The sequence below is a fragment of the Asterias amurensis genome, chromosome 13, assembly GCF_032118995.1.
Source record: "Asterias amurensis chromosome 13, ASM3211899v1".
Classification (NCBI taxonomy): domain Eukaryota; kingdom Metazoa; phylum Echinodermata; class Asteroidea; order Forcipulatida; family Asteriidae; genus Asterias; species Asterias amurensis.
The window spans coordinates 714,672-732,016 of NC_092660.1; the positions used below are offsets into that span (position 1 = coordinate 714,672).

At 38.6% G+C, this 17,345-nt stretch overlaps 3 protein-coding genes across 3 annotated transcripts; 1 reads left to right on the forward strand and 2 right to left on the reverse strand.

Annotated features, from left to right (window-relative positions):
* Positions 1–30: 30 nt before the first annotated feature.
* On the reverse strand, positions 31–8,769 carry LOC139946079 (uncharacterized). Its single transcript, XM_071943682.1, has 9 exons — positions 8,542–8,769; positions 6,243–6,439; positions 5,573–5,676; positions 4,780–4,950; positions 4,117–4,263; positions 3,109–3,361; positions 1,841–2,003; positions 1,015–1,243; positions 31–798 (listed from the first exon to the last, which is right to left on the reverse strand). The coding sequence occupies exons 1-9, from the start codon at positions 8,606–8,608 to the stop codon at positions 714–716; spliced, it is 1,416 nt and encodes a 471-aa protein (XP_071799783.1). The 5' UTR covers positions 8,609–8,769; the 3' UTR covers positions 31–713.
* Positions 8,770–9,809: 1,040 nt separating this feature from the next.
* Positions 9,810–12,679, forward strand: LOC139946586 (uncharacterized). Its single transcript, XM_071944281.1, has 3 exons — positions 9,810–10,096; positions 10,373–10,500; positions 10,732–12,679. Exons 1-3 carry the CDS (start codon positions 9,938–9,940, stop codon positions 11,222–11,224), a joined length of 780 nt encoding a protein of 259 aa, XP_071800382.1. The 5' UTR covers positions 9,810–9,937; the 3' UTR covers positions 11,225–12,679.
* A 10-nt stretch (positions 12,680–12,689) lies between these two features.
* Positions 12,690–14,512, reverse strand: LOC139946587 (GTP-binding protein Di-Ras2-like). The gene has a single exon (XM_071944282.1). It carries the CDS (start codon positions 14,413–14,415, stop codon positions 13,789–13,791), a length of 627 nt encoding a protein of 208 aa, XP_071800383.1. The 5' UTR covers positions 14,416–14,512; the 3' UTR covers positions 12,690–13,788.
* Positions 14,513–17,345: the final 2,833 nt, after the last annotated feature.

Here is a 17,345-nt window from a genome sequence, read left to right on the forward strand (position 1 = left end):
CCCCCTCCCCTCCACCACCACCACCACCCAAACACCACTTCAGAACTTATGTTATGATTGAAAAGACTAATGTAAGTATACACTGGAATGTGATGAATACAGAGATAGTTTACAAATATCCACTTCAAGCTGTAATGTACGGAGCTCTGAATGTGCTATCCAAGTCATTGAGATTCTGAGCTAATTTACTGCCTGATGATGACATCATAAAATTTAATGTGAGATGACATGATCCTCGATTAAGACTGCTTCCCTCAATATATGTCGACATTGTGAAAGCAAGTGTCGATAAACTATTCTTTAATGTTGTCAGCGCCCTGTAAAACTGTTTCAGACTCTCAATAATTCAGGTGGCACTTCCAAGGTTCTGTACTTCGTTTCAAGTCATTAGGCTTTGAAAAACTAAAAGGAATGAATACATTAACCATATAACGTTTAACATTTAACAATTTTGTCAAATAACATAACTATACAAAAAGCTATTTTCAATTAAGTATAAACCATGCTTTATCAAACACACTTTAAAATCACAAGATTTTATTGATAAAATATAAATATTTGTTTTCTGTCAGTTGAAAAGAAAATTATGATACACATTTTTGGTAACAACTGGAAGAACCTGCGACGCCACATGTTTCAAGAAAGCACATGGATCTGGACGTCTTTAATGAGTCTTGACTTCCTGCAGGCACAATCAGTACACAAACTGAAGTTTAAAGCACCGTTGATGGTTCACCGTCGTCCCCAACAACTGTTTCAAATCCGGAGTTATCTAAGCCTTCTTTGGCAGACTCGTTTCTGTGTACAAACATAAAATAATGATATTTCGGGGTTAAGCTTAATATTGAAGTGCAATAGTGAGCACTAAAATCGACAAGCCTACGACACAGGTGGGATTTGAACCCAGAACCCTACACATTATAGATCATATATGTCTTAACCCCTTGACTATCGGTGAAGAAACTTATTTAGCACCAAATGCCAAGCATCAATAAAAACAAATGCTGTACTCACTTCGACTGGTCAGCAATGAGGTTTTCCAATTCACCCACAACCTCTGCCTCTTCTTTCATGGTCAAATCTAAGGACGTTTCATACACATAATCCTTTGTCTCTTGCTCAGATGGGGGAGGTGGTAAATCTTCTGATGCTGCTGGGGATGCATCTTCAGGAGACGGGGGAGGAGGCAAATTATCTTCATTGACGGCTTCAGTCGTCGGTGGTTTATTTACCGTCTCGCCATCTTGAAAAGAGGAGATATTAAAGGTAACATTTTTCAGGCCCTGTCGAATCCACGGCTTCGGCTTCAGATTCGGCTCTGGCTAGCTTGGCACCGCGTTTTTTTTGGCAATATTGCGCCTGCTTTGCTTACGTGCTCATAGCTTCAGACAAGAGGACTGAGCCTGAAGCCGAAGCCGAAGTCATGACTGTTTTGGCATAACTAACTGTTTAGTCTTTTGAAAAGAGGCTACCGTGAATCATACGTTTCGGATTGTTTAGAGGATCTTTCCCGTCAAGGGAAATCGTCAAACTTCCACAAGGGGATACCTCAACACCCAGCCAGTGTCCCAGGGTACCATGAATTGCACAAATTAAGAAATATTGATTTGGTAACGGACGGCAATATTTAGACTTAACAATTGTGCAACAAAGTTGGTGGTAGGATTCGAACCCACAACCTGGTGATTGCAATAGAGGTCTTTTAAGTTGTTTATTATTTTTTACATACATTTAACATTGTCCGGCTCACTGTGAAAGCTAAATATTTAAATATATTGAATAAATCAGTTGGTAGTAGAATTCGAACCTACAACCTTGCGATTGCAATGTAGTGCATTACCCTTTGCAACTTCTTCATAGTCTGGTGGTTTCGTGATGTTGCTAGGTGAAGGAGGTTCACCTTCAGACCCGCTGTCATTCGATGAGGATGAAGTAATCTCTGCCGTCACGACGATGGCGTTAGGAGATCCTGGCTGATCATCCATTGTTTCTTGTTTGCTTTGCTGTCAAATTAAATAATTAAATATATTCACAAACCATCCAACTATTTCATTTAGTTTGTTGACAAGCTTACCAACCATTATACGAGACCCGTGTCATAATGTAACCTTTGTAAAAACAGCAATTTATAGGCGGGCTTGATATTTCAAGAAGGTAACGAAGGCGATTGCACTTCACACTGGTTGCACCTATTTATTTTATTAATAATTATTATGTAACCTGTGTGAACAATTGTACAAGGGATTTAGTTAGGAGCACATGCTGTGATCTCTTGTATGGTTTGGCAATTAGTTTCTGCTCCTTAAGTACTCTATGGCTTACACACGAAACCAAAAAAGGAGTATATAAACAAGAAGCAGTTCTAGAAAATTCTTCAATTAGGTTTTTACAGCTTCACGTGTTAACATAAAAAACAAATAAAGATTGCCATTGTACAGTTTTGGATGCTTTGCATATAGGGCAATATTGGTGTTTCTTCGGTTTGCGATTACACCGATGTGTGGATTTCTGTTCCTTGAAAGTAGGTCTTGCAAGAACTGCCCTGCAACTACTTTTTTAGCGGCTGAGTAGGCAGAAACACAAGACCAAGTTCCCATAAAGGAGCAAAATCTGCACACCAGTAGATGCACACATGGTGGGCAAGCATTGCATACAAAATGTGGACCTGATAATTTAAGAGGTCGACATAATGTACGGACCTGAAACAATGTGTGCGCTTACACACGTCCACACAGTGGACGAGTGCAATATTATCGGTTTACACAGTGACTGCAACACAGAACTGATAGGTGTCACCTCAAACCATGCATATGATGTAAATTGTGAACAAAATGCTTCACAGATCTTTTAATGACTAAGTGACAATCGGAGTTCAGATGTTTAAAAAACGACAACGCGATGACATAGTGAAATATTCTCTTATACGTTATGATGATAAAATAAACAAAATTCTTAATGTTTTTTTTTGTAATTTTTTAAACATTTCGATTTTTTATGAATCTCTGTATTTTAAACTCAATTCAGCTTGTAGCTGCAATGTTTGAATGTGTTTTAATAAACCAATAATAATAATAATAAAAATATAAATCAAATAAATTGGTTACATACTTCATGTTTATCATCGATTACTGCATACTGTTTTTCATTCTCAACATTTTCTATATCTTTCTTTCCAGACGGTTTGTCTTTGACGAAGACGCTCTTTGTCTCTGCTAAGATGTCAGCTTGATAGACATTAGTTGACGAATCTACCATGATCGTTTTGAGAGAGTTCGCTCCTGTAGGTGGACCCTCTGGTAAAACTTTGACTGGAGCACTTGAAGCTTGCAACTCCAGATCATCAAAAGTCAGTTTGGTATCTCTGGAAATATGTATATATTTTTTTCAGTAAATATTATTCTCTTATTATCAATGAACACCAAACACTCAAACGGGAGACTTTTAAAACGCCTGGTGGAAGCAGACTTATCAGGTGAAATCCATTGTTCTTGGTAATGTGCGCATGCTCAGAACTACATTAACAATGACAATTTACCTGGTAAGTCTGCTGCCGGCTAGCGTTCCAAAGTCTCCCATTCAGATTTTTAAAAATAAATGACAAATGACTTTATGGACCTGGGTCCTATCAATTTCAGTTAACAGAGACAACTAATTATTACTTTAGCAAAAAAAACAACAACAGCTAACCAGCCAAAGTGTCATGATCTTAGTATTATTGTAACCGTTATCATTAACTATGATGTGTTTTTTTTTAGAGTTGGGTTCATTACATTTTGTGAATGATTTTAATGATACCATACATTTATCAGTCATGTGAGGTTCAAGGCTATATGGGTGGTGGGCGCAGGGGGCACTCACCCCTCTTATTTCCGCCGACTGAAAATGCGTTGTTTTGAACAGCAAATAAATCGAACAAATAAGGTTTTTCAAACAACATTTGCTTCAGACCCTAAAGCGGGCCCGGACCCCATTCTGTAATCATTGTACCTCAAAACAACAGCAAGGGGACGATTTTCAGCTTGGAAATAACACACAAAGTTCGCATTCCTTTCTCTAATATGCATTATTCATGAATCCGCTATGGGTTTTAAATGCGTATTTCTATACTATGCTTACCTCTTCTTGTTTCTGAAGTGCACGCACGCAACAAATGCTCCGAATAGTAAACACAAACCGATGAGTGCGAGCAAAGCTATGACCCATGACTCAAGTAGTAGGCCATTAGTAAATGGTACGAAACCATCCAAGTCACCAAGATCAATTCTGGAAAAGTTCAAAAAATGTTAACAATTATAATAAAATACACACAGCATTCAGATAGTTGACCCTTCACAAAATTATATTGTTGATCTGAGGATTTGATTGATTAGGACATGTTTAATCTAGCAACGTATTATCTTTAGTCTTAAGGTCTTCACACTTCAATGTTCACATCCTTTTCTTGTTGATCGTTGTAGACACTTTTCTAATAATGAAACATATGTTACTAAAGTGGTCCTGTGCCATGCACTGCAGTTTGCTGCATCGAGGAGCGTGTAAAGTGAAACAATGCATTTTGTTTTAATCCTTTGTCTTAATTATTGAAGTTGATTTTGATTTGATATACTGTTTGAAGTGCAGACAAATTTGAAGTTCACTTTGTGTGGGTCCAACAGAACAACAAAGATGGCTGAGGTCATCGCATGACAACAGATAAATTTCCAACCCCATTCCATCCCCGCACAACTCGGGCAGGGTTGATGTAGGAAACCTTAAAAGTTAATGATAACGAATCCTTACTTGTATCCTAGAGCAATCTCAAGAGATGCCCTTTCTTGGACCACCATCTTGTCTATCTGTTCAGTGGTCATCGTTAGCATCGTACGAGCGTCAGGATTCTTGATGTAAAAAGACACAGTCGTTCTCTCTGTCTTTGGCGCATTTATGTTGTACACGATGACATCATTTTCACTGTGAATGGAAGAGACATAAAGCTCAAATTTTACAACCTTTTTTTATTTGCGGTTACTATGGCAGCATGTGTGCCAAACAATTACAAAAACAGCCGTAGATGGAACGTTGATATCTAGCAATGAAACTATACGTTAATCACCGTATCTCTTTTCACAGTAATAACAAGTTCTTATATGAAGCATTTTACAGTGTACTGGTAACTGGGTCAATAACGTTCCTCTAATCTTTCTCAGCTCCCTGGTGAGCATACAGTCGTGAGCTGCCATGGTGCCCCAACGGCTTCTTCATACTGAATATCAACCACCTTCGCAGGGACGCAATGCCCTTAGGTGAGGAGAAGCAATTGTAGTAATTGCTCAAGACCAACCAGTGCATGAACCCATAATCCTATAACTTAACCACCGGTACTTGAATTCGATGCTCTTAAAACCAATCGGCCATCCCTTTAGTTAACACAGTGGACATATTCCAATGCCGGTTTAAGCATGGTACCACCGTCAGTTTCCAGAAATTTTTAGACACATTTATCTCTACATATAATAAGCGTCGTCATCACTAATAGTTTTAAACATACCCTGAATGATCAAACCAGCAAGAGATTTTATAAGCAACAACTTACTCCACTACTTTGAAGTCGCCTTCACAGTTTCCATTTGTTTTGCAATAGTCATTGCAAGTAGTGCTCATTGTTGTCTGAAACCTTACTTGTGCAGCAGCATCAAACTGTAAGAAGTAGAGAAGAGAACAGTGATGAAAATAAAGACCAGCAATTTTCTAAAATTAAAATAAAAACCAGCAATTTCCTAAAGGAGCAAGTTCATTTGCAAAGGGTTTAAGCTCGTTTAAATGACTTAGACAATAATTCTCTGGCACTTGGTATCCTGGGCCCGCTTGGTACACTGGGGCCAAGTCGATAACCTGACGCCATTTTGGTATCCCAGGCCCAATTCGGTATTCTGTATATACCCGTTTGATACACTGGGGCACAATCTATAACCTGTCACCCTTAAGATTGTGCCAGTTATGTATATCAGTTCTTTACTCTTATCCTTTTGTATATTCTTCAACAAGTTTGCCTCAGTCAATCAGGATCCAATTTCATAGAGCTGCTTTTCAGCATCAAACATTGCTTTAAAAAAACTCTGCTGAGCAAAAATGTGCAGGATACCAGTCACAGATTGTGAAAGGCAGAATGGTATTTTGACTGGTACGCTTGTAACCATGGTTGTTGTTGTGCTTAGCTACTTTTTGGTGCTTCAGCAGCTCTATGAAATATGGCCCATGCTTACCGATTTGAATTCGATTTTAACAGTGAGTTCCTTCCCTCCAGTTTTAATCAGTGCACCAATGGGCTCCTGTGGGTTCTTGGTGATGGGAGGCTCTGTTACCTTGGTATCTTCATCCCTCTGGAAGTCTTGTGGGGGGTTGGGAGGGGGTGGAGGGGGTGGTGGTAGGATCACCCTATTAGGCGTCTCGGGTGTTGTGCCTGGAAACAGAGGGTAAAGGTCAAAATGACAGGTATCACTCATCAAACAATTGTTCGTTTGTTTGTTTGTTTTATTTCCATTTGCACAAGTTGAAACATACATTAATTAACAACAGTTATAATAGTAAAGGAAAATTTCATATTTAAGGTACAAATGGAGTACATAGACTGCTATAGGTTCAAAAATAATTATATTAATATATTGCATGCGAAAATGCATAAAAATAATAGTTTACTATCCCGATGTCAACTAGTAATAAGACTAAAAATGTGAAGAAACCAGTGACAAAGATATTAATGCCCTGCTGATTTTTAATATGAATGACATGAAACAATAGTGCAAAGAAAACTAGTGTACTTATCCAAATCAAACTCTTTAAGATGGGTAAGGAAAACCTCACTATATTCCGGGAAATTCACTTCTCAGGCACACAGTAAGGGAGTTTTAAAAAATATATGTATAATTTTACGATAATTGGAAGAAACCACACCCACTCTACAAATATCAGCAAGACGGAGAAATGTATCTTGTCTTGTAGACTAAAGGATGAAAACGTAACTTTTTTTAATTGTGCGACTTTAATTACTGATCACGAAAACGTGTAACAAACTGCGAGATGTGCACCTTAAGGGTTTGAAGGTCACACAGCATCAGTCATTTAAGACGTACGTACTGCATATTTAAGACGTACGTACTGCATAAAGTCGCAAAACCGTAGGTTGAATTCATTCAAGTTTAGTCATCAGTTTGAAAAACAAGTTTGGAAAACAAAATTAGGGAAACTCAGTCTTGTCCGGTTTATGGCAATTTTATGATTGTTAGACTTTCCTACATTACTCTGAATGGCAAAGAAAGAATTATTATAAGTGAGTGTCCCTCTATTGTCTTTGTCACTCCCGTTGTTTTATTTGACGACGGACTTAAACTTTGTGCGGCAAACATCATTTCTTGTATTTAAAGAACAAAGAATTTGCAAAGAGAAGTTCTGTAATGTCCTTGGAAGGTACTGCCACACAGTTTTGGGGACCAGACAAGAAAACTTACGATTTACATAATTATCATCTTTACTGTAGTATTAAATTGTGTTTGCATATACGTTTTAGTTACGTGGTAACAACTACGTGCTGGTAACAACTTGATATCTTTGTTAAACCGGGACGGCAGTCCATCACGCAGAATCGTGCTATCCAACCTTTGCCCAGTATCGCACGTACCACTAATAATAAGCATACACTTCGTGCAACCTCGCCTTATCTTCATTTTTTGTGTGTCATGGAAATTGTTATCAAAATGTAAACACAGTCAATTTGTTACACAAAATTTAGCAGGATGATATGAAAAGATGGTTGGGAGATCTCGACCGAGTGTTCTATCTAATGTGATGAACAGTACTTAGGCAATATACACAGTGTTTTGTTTGGTCAAACCACGGAGGTAGAAATAGAAACTTGAAGACTTTTCTCAACAGGATGCTGAATATAAAAAACTAACCATGCTTAGGTGAAGTTACTCTATAGCAAGGCTATAATATATGAACCAGCCAAAACACAGTGATGTTCATCATAAGTTTCTTGTTTCAAACTAATCGACGCTAAAAGAATTCTGTTGAGCAACAATTTTCATAGAAAGGAGACTGTTCAAGTATTTTTTTTATTTAGGGCCTACTATAATATTGGTAATACAAACAAAATGCGGCAGCAGTATAGCTAAACGGGTCACTTAAATGGTCAAAGTATAAGCCCATGACAAAATATAGAAAATCATAATCAAGTTAAAGGTAAACAAATTACAAAACCCTCATAAAAACATATGTCTTGCACATAAATCATTCTGAATGTTGAGACACGTTGTTTCTTTGATTTAGTAGGAATGTTGGAATGGTCTCATTGAGTGAATACGAATGACTATCAAACCGTACAGTGAAACACATCAATTGGATTTGTCTGCTGTCGCATCATTGTAAACAACATGTTTGTTTCTGTGTCTCATTTATGTCTAAAAATACAAGTTCACCTTTACAATGCATGGCATAACACTCTTACATGAGGAAAGTTAATTGTTCATCGCATTATATAAAATTTTAATTAACTGAAACTCTTACCTTGGCCGTAAACCTTTCCTGAAATAAATATCATGGAAACCAAAATCAGCACAACTGACGACCTCATTTTAAAGCCACCTTTATAATGTATATAACTGGATCCAAGAAATAAAATTGATGTTCTTTTGCGACCAAAATCACAGAGGTTGTATTTTCACTAATTCCTGAGCCTGCCCAGTTGCTGTTTCGGTTTGAATGCGGAACTGTGGGCTGCAAGTTCAGTGCTGGTACATTAATGCAAGCTATATACCGGTACTAGTTTTCTTTTGTGCATATTAATATTAATCTAGAGGGAGGAGTGCGTCTGTGGATTGGACTTTGTACTGTTGACGGGTACAGATAAAAAATATATTTATAAAACAATTATCTCGATCAACTTTAAGACATACATTTTCTTTAATTTGAATGTTTTAATTACCTTGGTCGCTATTATTATTTACATTCGAATTGGTTTAACTTAAAAATTGTGTTAAACAAACATCAAAAACATGTTCAGTAAGTAGAGCTGGGGCCTTATTATGAAGTTATATTTTTCCAAGCTGACCTCAGTGGCAACTAATTGTACATCAGTACTTGTAAGTACAATGTATTCAAAGATCGGGGTCCCTGGTGTAACGGTTTCATGGTAAAAGAGAAAACGACAGTTCTGGTTCGGTTGTTGGTTGTTGGTTCTGCTGTTCAGACTGAACGATAACCGAGTTGTGAGCTCGGTTACCGTTTTTGTTATGACGTCAGAAACAATTATTGGTTTCAGCCTCCAAAACGCACCCCTGCACAAATGGAAGCATACTGTGATGCATGCTGGGATGGACCCAACATCATGGCTATGCTAACCATAATCAAAGAATCGGCGCTTGAGGGACTCAGAGAATATAGCGCTTACGTCAAGCTTACAGCTAAGCAGGGAATTTCTATATGCACGTTTGTACTCCATGTTTACTTGGTATTACCATGGAGGAAGAAGTGTAGAAATTCGGCATTTACCCTGTACTCGAAGAATGGTGATCGCAAGCGCAGAATTCAGCAGTCGGTAAGCAGAGTCATAATATTTAGGCCCCTTGAAAAACACGCAACGGTACGTGTTTGTACGCTCTGAGTTCAGTGGGGGCGCTGTGTTAGGGTGTGACGTCATATTCGAGGGGCTCTATTGCGTCACACACACGAAGATGTACGCGTGCGGTTTACGTTTAAATGGCATTTTTATGTATACGCGCGCGCACAACAACAAAGCAAAGTAAAATTTTGCGTTTCCACCTGTGATATCACAATTACCATGACAATTTTTCTGTTGATTTGTCTCTTCTTTTAAACTGAAATCTGCAAAGAATGTGTTCCCGACCGACCATATTTCGCTCTAAAGGGCAACCACACACACGTTGGATCGGATAAGCTGAAAATGGCTGCCGCAAAACTTAGTCCTCGTTACGTTGCAAACCTTCGGGATATTTGGGGAGCAGCATGTGGGGGTGTCGTGCGTGAGATGTGCGGAGACAATGTTGCGTTTACCCCGGTACCACTCTTATCACAAAACGGTCGAGACTGCTTACCATTACAGGTAAATATTAAGAAAATAAGCACATTGTGCCATTCAATTCTGGACAAAACATTTTGCTTTCAAATACTGTTTTATTCAATAAAGGTTCAATTCAAACCTACATTTATTTCCATACTTCATGAAAACAGTACAAACTTAGCAAATGGCTTAGCGTAAATTGTTTGCTCAGCCAAAAATAAAAACGTTTGGACTATATACAAACTGAATCTTTGAGTGATTTGAAGTCATGGCTTCTAATCAAGTTTAGCTCACAGCAAATTATTTGGTTGCTTGCAGGTCTTTACTGATGGTCAGTCTTTAAACTCCGGGGCTGTTGTAAAACTTGATCACACTCAGAAACGACTTCTCGTTACTGCGCACGACAGGAAGTCTGGACTGGTCGCAAGTATTAATCGATTTCGAAGGTAAGCTATATGAAGGGCCCAATTTCACAGAGCTGCTTATATTAACCAAAAACAACTATATTAAGTCACACTGCAGCGATAAAGAAAACGATAACGATCACGACACGATCGCATTCTATTGGTTAAATTGCTCCTAGTACGCACACGCTCATATTCAACCAATAGAATGCGTTCAATTTGCGTCGTGATCGTTATCATTTTCGTTATCCCATCATTTCTTTACCATGTCAGGCGTTATCTAAGTCGAGAACGACCAAGACATTCTACTGAAGAAACCACCCTACTTGAAGAGATTTCGTTAATGAGCGGCCCCAACAACTTTGAGATACTTCAAAAATCGAAATGTTTTCTTGGACAACAACAAGACACAAAACCCGATGGCGGGTACCAGACCACCTTTAAGCTAGGTATCTACAACGTGCGGATTCGCAAGGTGGATCCGCGGAAACTTTTGAACTGCAGGATAGAATCAACATCTCCGGTGGCCAGACTAACCAAGAAGAGAAGGTTTTACTTGGTCTACGAGACACACGTAGCAGAGAAGGTCACGTGTCACGCTAAGTTGTCTCAGATCAACACTAACAATGACGCCATTAAAGAAACTTCGCTAAAACAGTGCCCCTTGGTTTTCCGGTTTGTGGAGATACGAGTAGACCGACAGGGTGTTGTGAACGACATAAGATTCAACGTGACACGTCATAAAACCAAGTTAAAGGTCGTGTGACTTTAATCCGCATCCTGTAGGTTAAAGGGTCTGTTTTTGGTATTGACTTTGAAAACTATGGCAACACAAACTTGTGTGGTAAGAAGTACAGCAGCTTTAGAAAGAATAATGCATTTAATAAAACATTTCACTTCGAAAAATATTTCACAATTAGTCCAAACAAATTTGAATGCAGTATAGCTTCTCATATTGTGTTTTCCGATGAGGATTATTTCTCATACGTAGAAATGTTTCCTCCAGAGTTTTGGCAATATCTCAAAAACGCGACCACCTTTTGAAATAAAATGTTTACAGATTTTCTTTTGTACAACTTCACTTAGAGGTACTCAAAATAATTATTAGCATAAAACCTTACTTGATAACGCGTACAGGAAAGCTGTTGATAGTATAAAACATTGAGAAACAGCGCCTCTAAAGTAACGTTTCTCACTAAAATAATATATGAATTTGATTTCAAGACCTCAGAATTAGATTTTGAGGTCTCGAAATCAAGCATTTGAAAGCACACAACTTGTGCAACAAGGACATTTTTTCTTCCATTATTCTCTCGCAACCTCAGTGACAAATTTTCACAGATTTGTAATGTTATGCATATGTTGAGATACACCAAGCGAGACGACTGTTCTTTGACAATTACCAAAGGATTCCAGTGTCTTTTAGACTCCAGCAATCTTAAACGGTTCCAAAAGCCAACGGTATTAATTGCCTTTAAAGCTCTTAGTATACCGGTAGTATTTGGGGTTTGAAAGACCCGGTTGCGCAATCTTCGACATTCTCTTGTGCCTTCATCATACTACAGCTTCATTCTGAAGGACGAAGTGTTTTCGTTAAAGACATGGGAGCTTTTTCGAAATCAATCAACCGCGGCTGTGGCTCTTGTTTAGACTGCCATCGTGAGCCTTCAAGAAAATGGATTGGAGCCGAGGTCGATTTCGTGCTTTCGAAAAGATCTTTAGAATGAGCTGATCGTTGCTCAACCTCGTTATCATAATATCAACACAAATAAAAACAAAATTATGAAAAAATACTTGTCTTGTTTTCTTTATTTTCAATTACTATTTCTCAGTGAATATTTCTTTATTTCAATATTTCTCAGTAAAGTAAACTTACTGCACAACAACTTGTTGATAAATGTACCTTTAGAAATTAATTCACTTCAATTTTAAAACTAAGAAACTTTCAACTTCAAGTCATTAAAAAAACAACGCACATTGTCCCTGAAAATATCAGAATTCGTTAAAATGTAGTAAAAGTTCAAAATATATTTTAAAACGCTTTTCGTAACAGTTTTTTATTACTTTACTTTTGGGTAGAAATATTGTAATATGATTATATATACATTTATTAATCATTAAGATTTACATTTTTCGAGTACAATACAGACCTCGTTGAGAATTTAAATCACTACAAATAAACTGTTTAAACTGTTTGAGAGCGGTAGTAATCTGAACAATTAAATGCCCCCAGTTTTCATCAGTCACAATTATTGTGATATACACGAGACGTGACAAAATTCCTCTGAGCCATTGATGGCGGCTTCAATGGACAACAAGGCCCCTAATTTCATAAAGCCTGTAAGCAAAAACTTACTAAGCACTGAAAAGTAAAGCTAAAAAGAAACAGGTTACCAGCCAAACTTAAATCAAGTTTACATTTAATAGTGAACTGGTGTCCTACTCATTATTTTGATTCGCAAATAAGTTTGTAAAGCAGTTTTTTTTTTGCTTAATAGCTTTATAAAAGTGAGCCCTGTGACCATGAATATGCAAATTAAAGTAGATTCTAATACAGTCAATATATTCCTGCCAGTGCTGCAGTAAAACAATGGACGCGCCAAACACAGCTCTCAAACAATGAAATGTCTTCCTTTGGGCTTGTGACGTCTTATGCATTTTTTTTTTTCAAGTCTGAGTTTACAAGAAAAGTTATTTCAGCAAAGCTTTCAACACAAGATGCGTTGTACGTTCTTTAGTGTACTTATAAAACTCTTAAAATGCATGTTTTACTCAACATTATGAAACCTGTTATGTTTTATCAATGACTAGTCGAAAGCCAGTAATTAATGGTTCCGTTATTTCATTTGTCTACTTCTCTCTTCAAGCCGAATGCAAATCAACTTTCAGCTAAGAATCGCATTACGTTATGCTTTTTTCCAGTGTAAATAAATTATATAGATCTAAGAATTTCTACAAAACCAAAAATGTAACTGTGAATAAAATCAAAGTCGAGATAAATTATTCGAGATGAAAATATTACACAAATTAAAAGAAATAATTTGCTGTTATTCGATGCATTAGTAAGAATGTGGTCAGACACGTGCAAATCCCTCGGAGATACCAGCTTTCTAAAGGTGACGCCCATCACCAACAAAAGTAACATACATTAAGGAAAATTACATTATGCTGTTACAAGTCAAAATTTTAAACACATACAAAGTAAAGTTAGACTGGATCATGTATTGTCATTTTCAGAAGTTCAAACAGTTCTTTGCAATAGTCTTGGCTTCAAGTCAACAAGCATAGCACAGTTTCTTTGCAATAGTCTTGACAATCAAGTCAACACTCTCAATTTCGGCGAATACTCTTCAGTCTTCTCAAGAATGACAGGGATCGTTTCTGGGGCTGTGAGTCCGTTTCCACCGGCAAAGATAAGGACCGGTCTCGTGGGTTCAACACCACATTGGCGACTTGTTTAAAGAGACTGTTCACGCTGTCTGCGCTTTTGGCGTTGCATTCCACGTACCTGACGACATCCATATAGTCAATCAGTCTGAGCTCCGCCTCGGCACTGCTTACACAACCCGGGCGTTTCTGGTCCGATTTGGTTCCGACAACAAGGATTGGCACGTCTTGTTCTGTGCGTTCGTCCCGGATCTGTTCGAGAATACAAAGAGCGTCTTCGAAGGATTTCGGGTCTTGAAGAGAATGTACTAAGAGGAATATGTGACCCGTGGAGATGTACAGTCTCCTCATGGCAGGGAAATCATAGCTTCCCGATGTATCCAGGATTTCCAGTTTGCACTTCTTGCGGCCCTGCCACGCGTAGGCAATGTGAATGTCATCTACCGTTGGCTTGTAGGTTCTTTCGATGTTACCTTTAAGGAACATGGATATCAGAGCTGACTTGCCTACACCCGTAGAGCCCAAGACGACTAGACGGTAGGAGTCAGAATCTTCAGATCCCTGCTTCATGGTGCTTAAGTTGTGTATATGAAGTCTACCATTTAAGGTGCTCTGAGACAGGTGTTTGTCTTATCGGAGGATTTGCATCTGAATGGCTCTATCTCAGTTGAGACTCCATCTTTTATACAGAAAGAAACTCCAAATTCGTGCGTCACACTGAACAACTACAACTACCAATTACACAGTAAGACTTCTACATTGTAGAAAGTGCAAAGGGCCTTGAGCACTCCTGGAGGGAATATGCAACTTCATTTAGACATAACAATAAATAAGACAAAAGTTCTCAAAAAAGCCGTATCCAAAAGAGTGGCTACGGCTAGGGCAAAGATTGCTGCTTTGCGTGCTGGTAATAAGGACGCCCCATATTTCAACGCATGATGATGGGGGCGATCCAGCAGTAGACATTACCGTTGCCAATTTGGACCTGGTCTTTATAATCGAAGTAATGGAGCAAAAGAACATTACCAATGTTTTGTATGTACAAAACAAGAAAAATATTCATGGTTTTAGCATCTCTGATTGTAATGCTCTCATTGCTGTATCATGTCGGCGGACATTATCACTGGTGGTAATAGAGTTTTAGCATATTGTAAGAGCAGGGGTGACTCGTCCTAACTTAGGACTAGCAATTAGTTGTGAATAACTCCTACGTGAGACTAAGTCCTAAGTCATGATTTTTGTGTGTGAAATCAACCCCTGGTACCGTAGGACTCTCCTTCTATTAAATATGCAGAAATAAGTTTTTATATCATAATGTAAACTTTCAAAGAACTCTTGAAACTCAAACAAACACTTAATTTGAACTACGTGCAGTACTATACTCGCTAGGCATTTGGTGCATGCGCCGTATACATCGTCCTTATTGGCGTGTGCAACTCTACGTTGCATGGTAATTTAGATAGTCACGTGTCCTAGCTTCTCACTGAGCTATATCGCATTTAAAGATCCTTATTGGAACATAGCCTGATAACACTTTTACCAGGAGAATTAGCTTGGGTGAGAGAGTCTTCGACCTATACAGTCACTATTAACTTCGTAGTAGGCCGTGAAATCAACACGTTAACATCCAATACACCCCACGTTCTTAAATATTTTAGTCGCAAGTTGGATTTGGGGTATTTTCTTGCTAACACACAGCATTTGCTTTTGGCTCTGTAGCTTCAGTGAACCTTTCAGAGTTTATGTACACCATATTAAAAAAAAAGTTAAAGAGCAGCCAGTTCAGTCGCGTTCGTGTGAATATTATTCGCATACCACGTCCATGTTATGTTTTTATGTGCTGCAACTGGTAGGAAATACTTTATGAGCAGTTACACAGATATATCGGTTTTACATGAGAGGGTCACCGTGTATGTTGGGTACTTTTATATACGTAAAGAGTGTAAACATGGGCTGGAGGAGGATGATCCAAAAAGAGGGCGCTATCAGAAGAAGTTTGTATACAGTTTACCATGTGTGGGGTGGGAGGGGCGTATCTCCGGGAGGCCACATCTCAAATCCCACAATATTTTACATTCCCAAAACACGTCGGGCTAATTGATTTGTAATGGACATAAACTACGTTAAACTAAACTAGTTGACGACAACAAATCTCTCCAACGTAAAGCTCTTCATGGTTGGGTTCACTATTTATCCCGGAAGTTACTAATAATATACTTGCACAGTCTATTAACAATGAGCGAGATATAAATAGACCTCTGTTGACGTTATCAATCCTTGAGCACTGAGTCTACGAAAGGGCGCCCTCCTCAAATGACGTCACATAAACTACAATAACACATGCACACGTGTACGCGCTGTACATGACTCTCAGCCAATGATCTCCTTCCACGCGTGCACGTCTTACAAACATTGCGGCAAATGCAAGGGGTCTATTTGGGACTACATGTCCGTGTAATACGGCCTTGTTTCAAACTTGGGGAATGTTGGCATACACAGGGAATTCAAACATTTTGAAAGGTCAAGAAACCCTTTTTGCAATTAAGGTGACATACGATTAGACTGAGGTTGCATACTTCATTGAGGACACACATTCGACCAGATGGTGCATATGTGAATTAGCTGGTTTATCTTCACTGGTATTCCTGCGAGGGTTTGAAATAAATACGTGGAAATTACGGGGCCACGCGCATGACAATTTCCGGCTTCATTTGGTGCTCGAAATGGTCGGACATGGTGTAACCCCGCCCCACCCCCACCCTAACTCCATGTTGTCTTCATTGTAAATATATCTTACGTACAAGAGGAAAATAGTCTATACGGGAATCAGTTTATTCTTTGCATCTAAATCGTCACTGTCGTGGTGATTTTCAATTGGGAATTTTGTTTTCAAGATCGTATCTAAAAGGGGCATCCTTAAAAAAAAATCTGGAAACATTTTGAAGATTGAAATTCTATGCCTTCAGAAAAAGACAAAAATGCACACGGGAACATTATACATTTACCCGGATTCCCGGTCATGATGGGCCCTGACCAATTTCTTGGTCAGTATGACTAAACACTGCGTCAAAGTGACCCCTAAATGGGTCCAACTGTCGCAGTGAGTTAACATTTTAACCAGTCGGGTTAGCCAGACCCAGAAATCAGGCCCTATGTGAAATCGGGCCATGGAAGAGTTCACTCCTGGGTCCCCTAAAACAATCATGAACACGAGTGAACCAATTGAGTGAACCTAATTGACGAACCATTGCGGAGGTTTATGGTTTTCGTATCTTATAGTAGTTTCTTTCATCACCTGCCACGTCTATAGGACCCCGGTTCGAATCCCGCTGGGGCACTATGCGGGTTGGGTTTTCAGTCCCTGTCTTGACTGCGTGGGTTTCCCTAAGAAATAGTTCTCTGTGGTTTTCCCCCACATCTACAAAACTACAAACTACAAACTTCCTCCCTTGTTCAACCAACAACAGATTAAGGGTAATTTAACTACTAGAAATAATAAC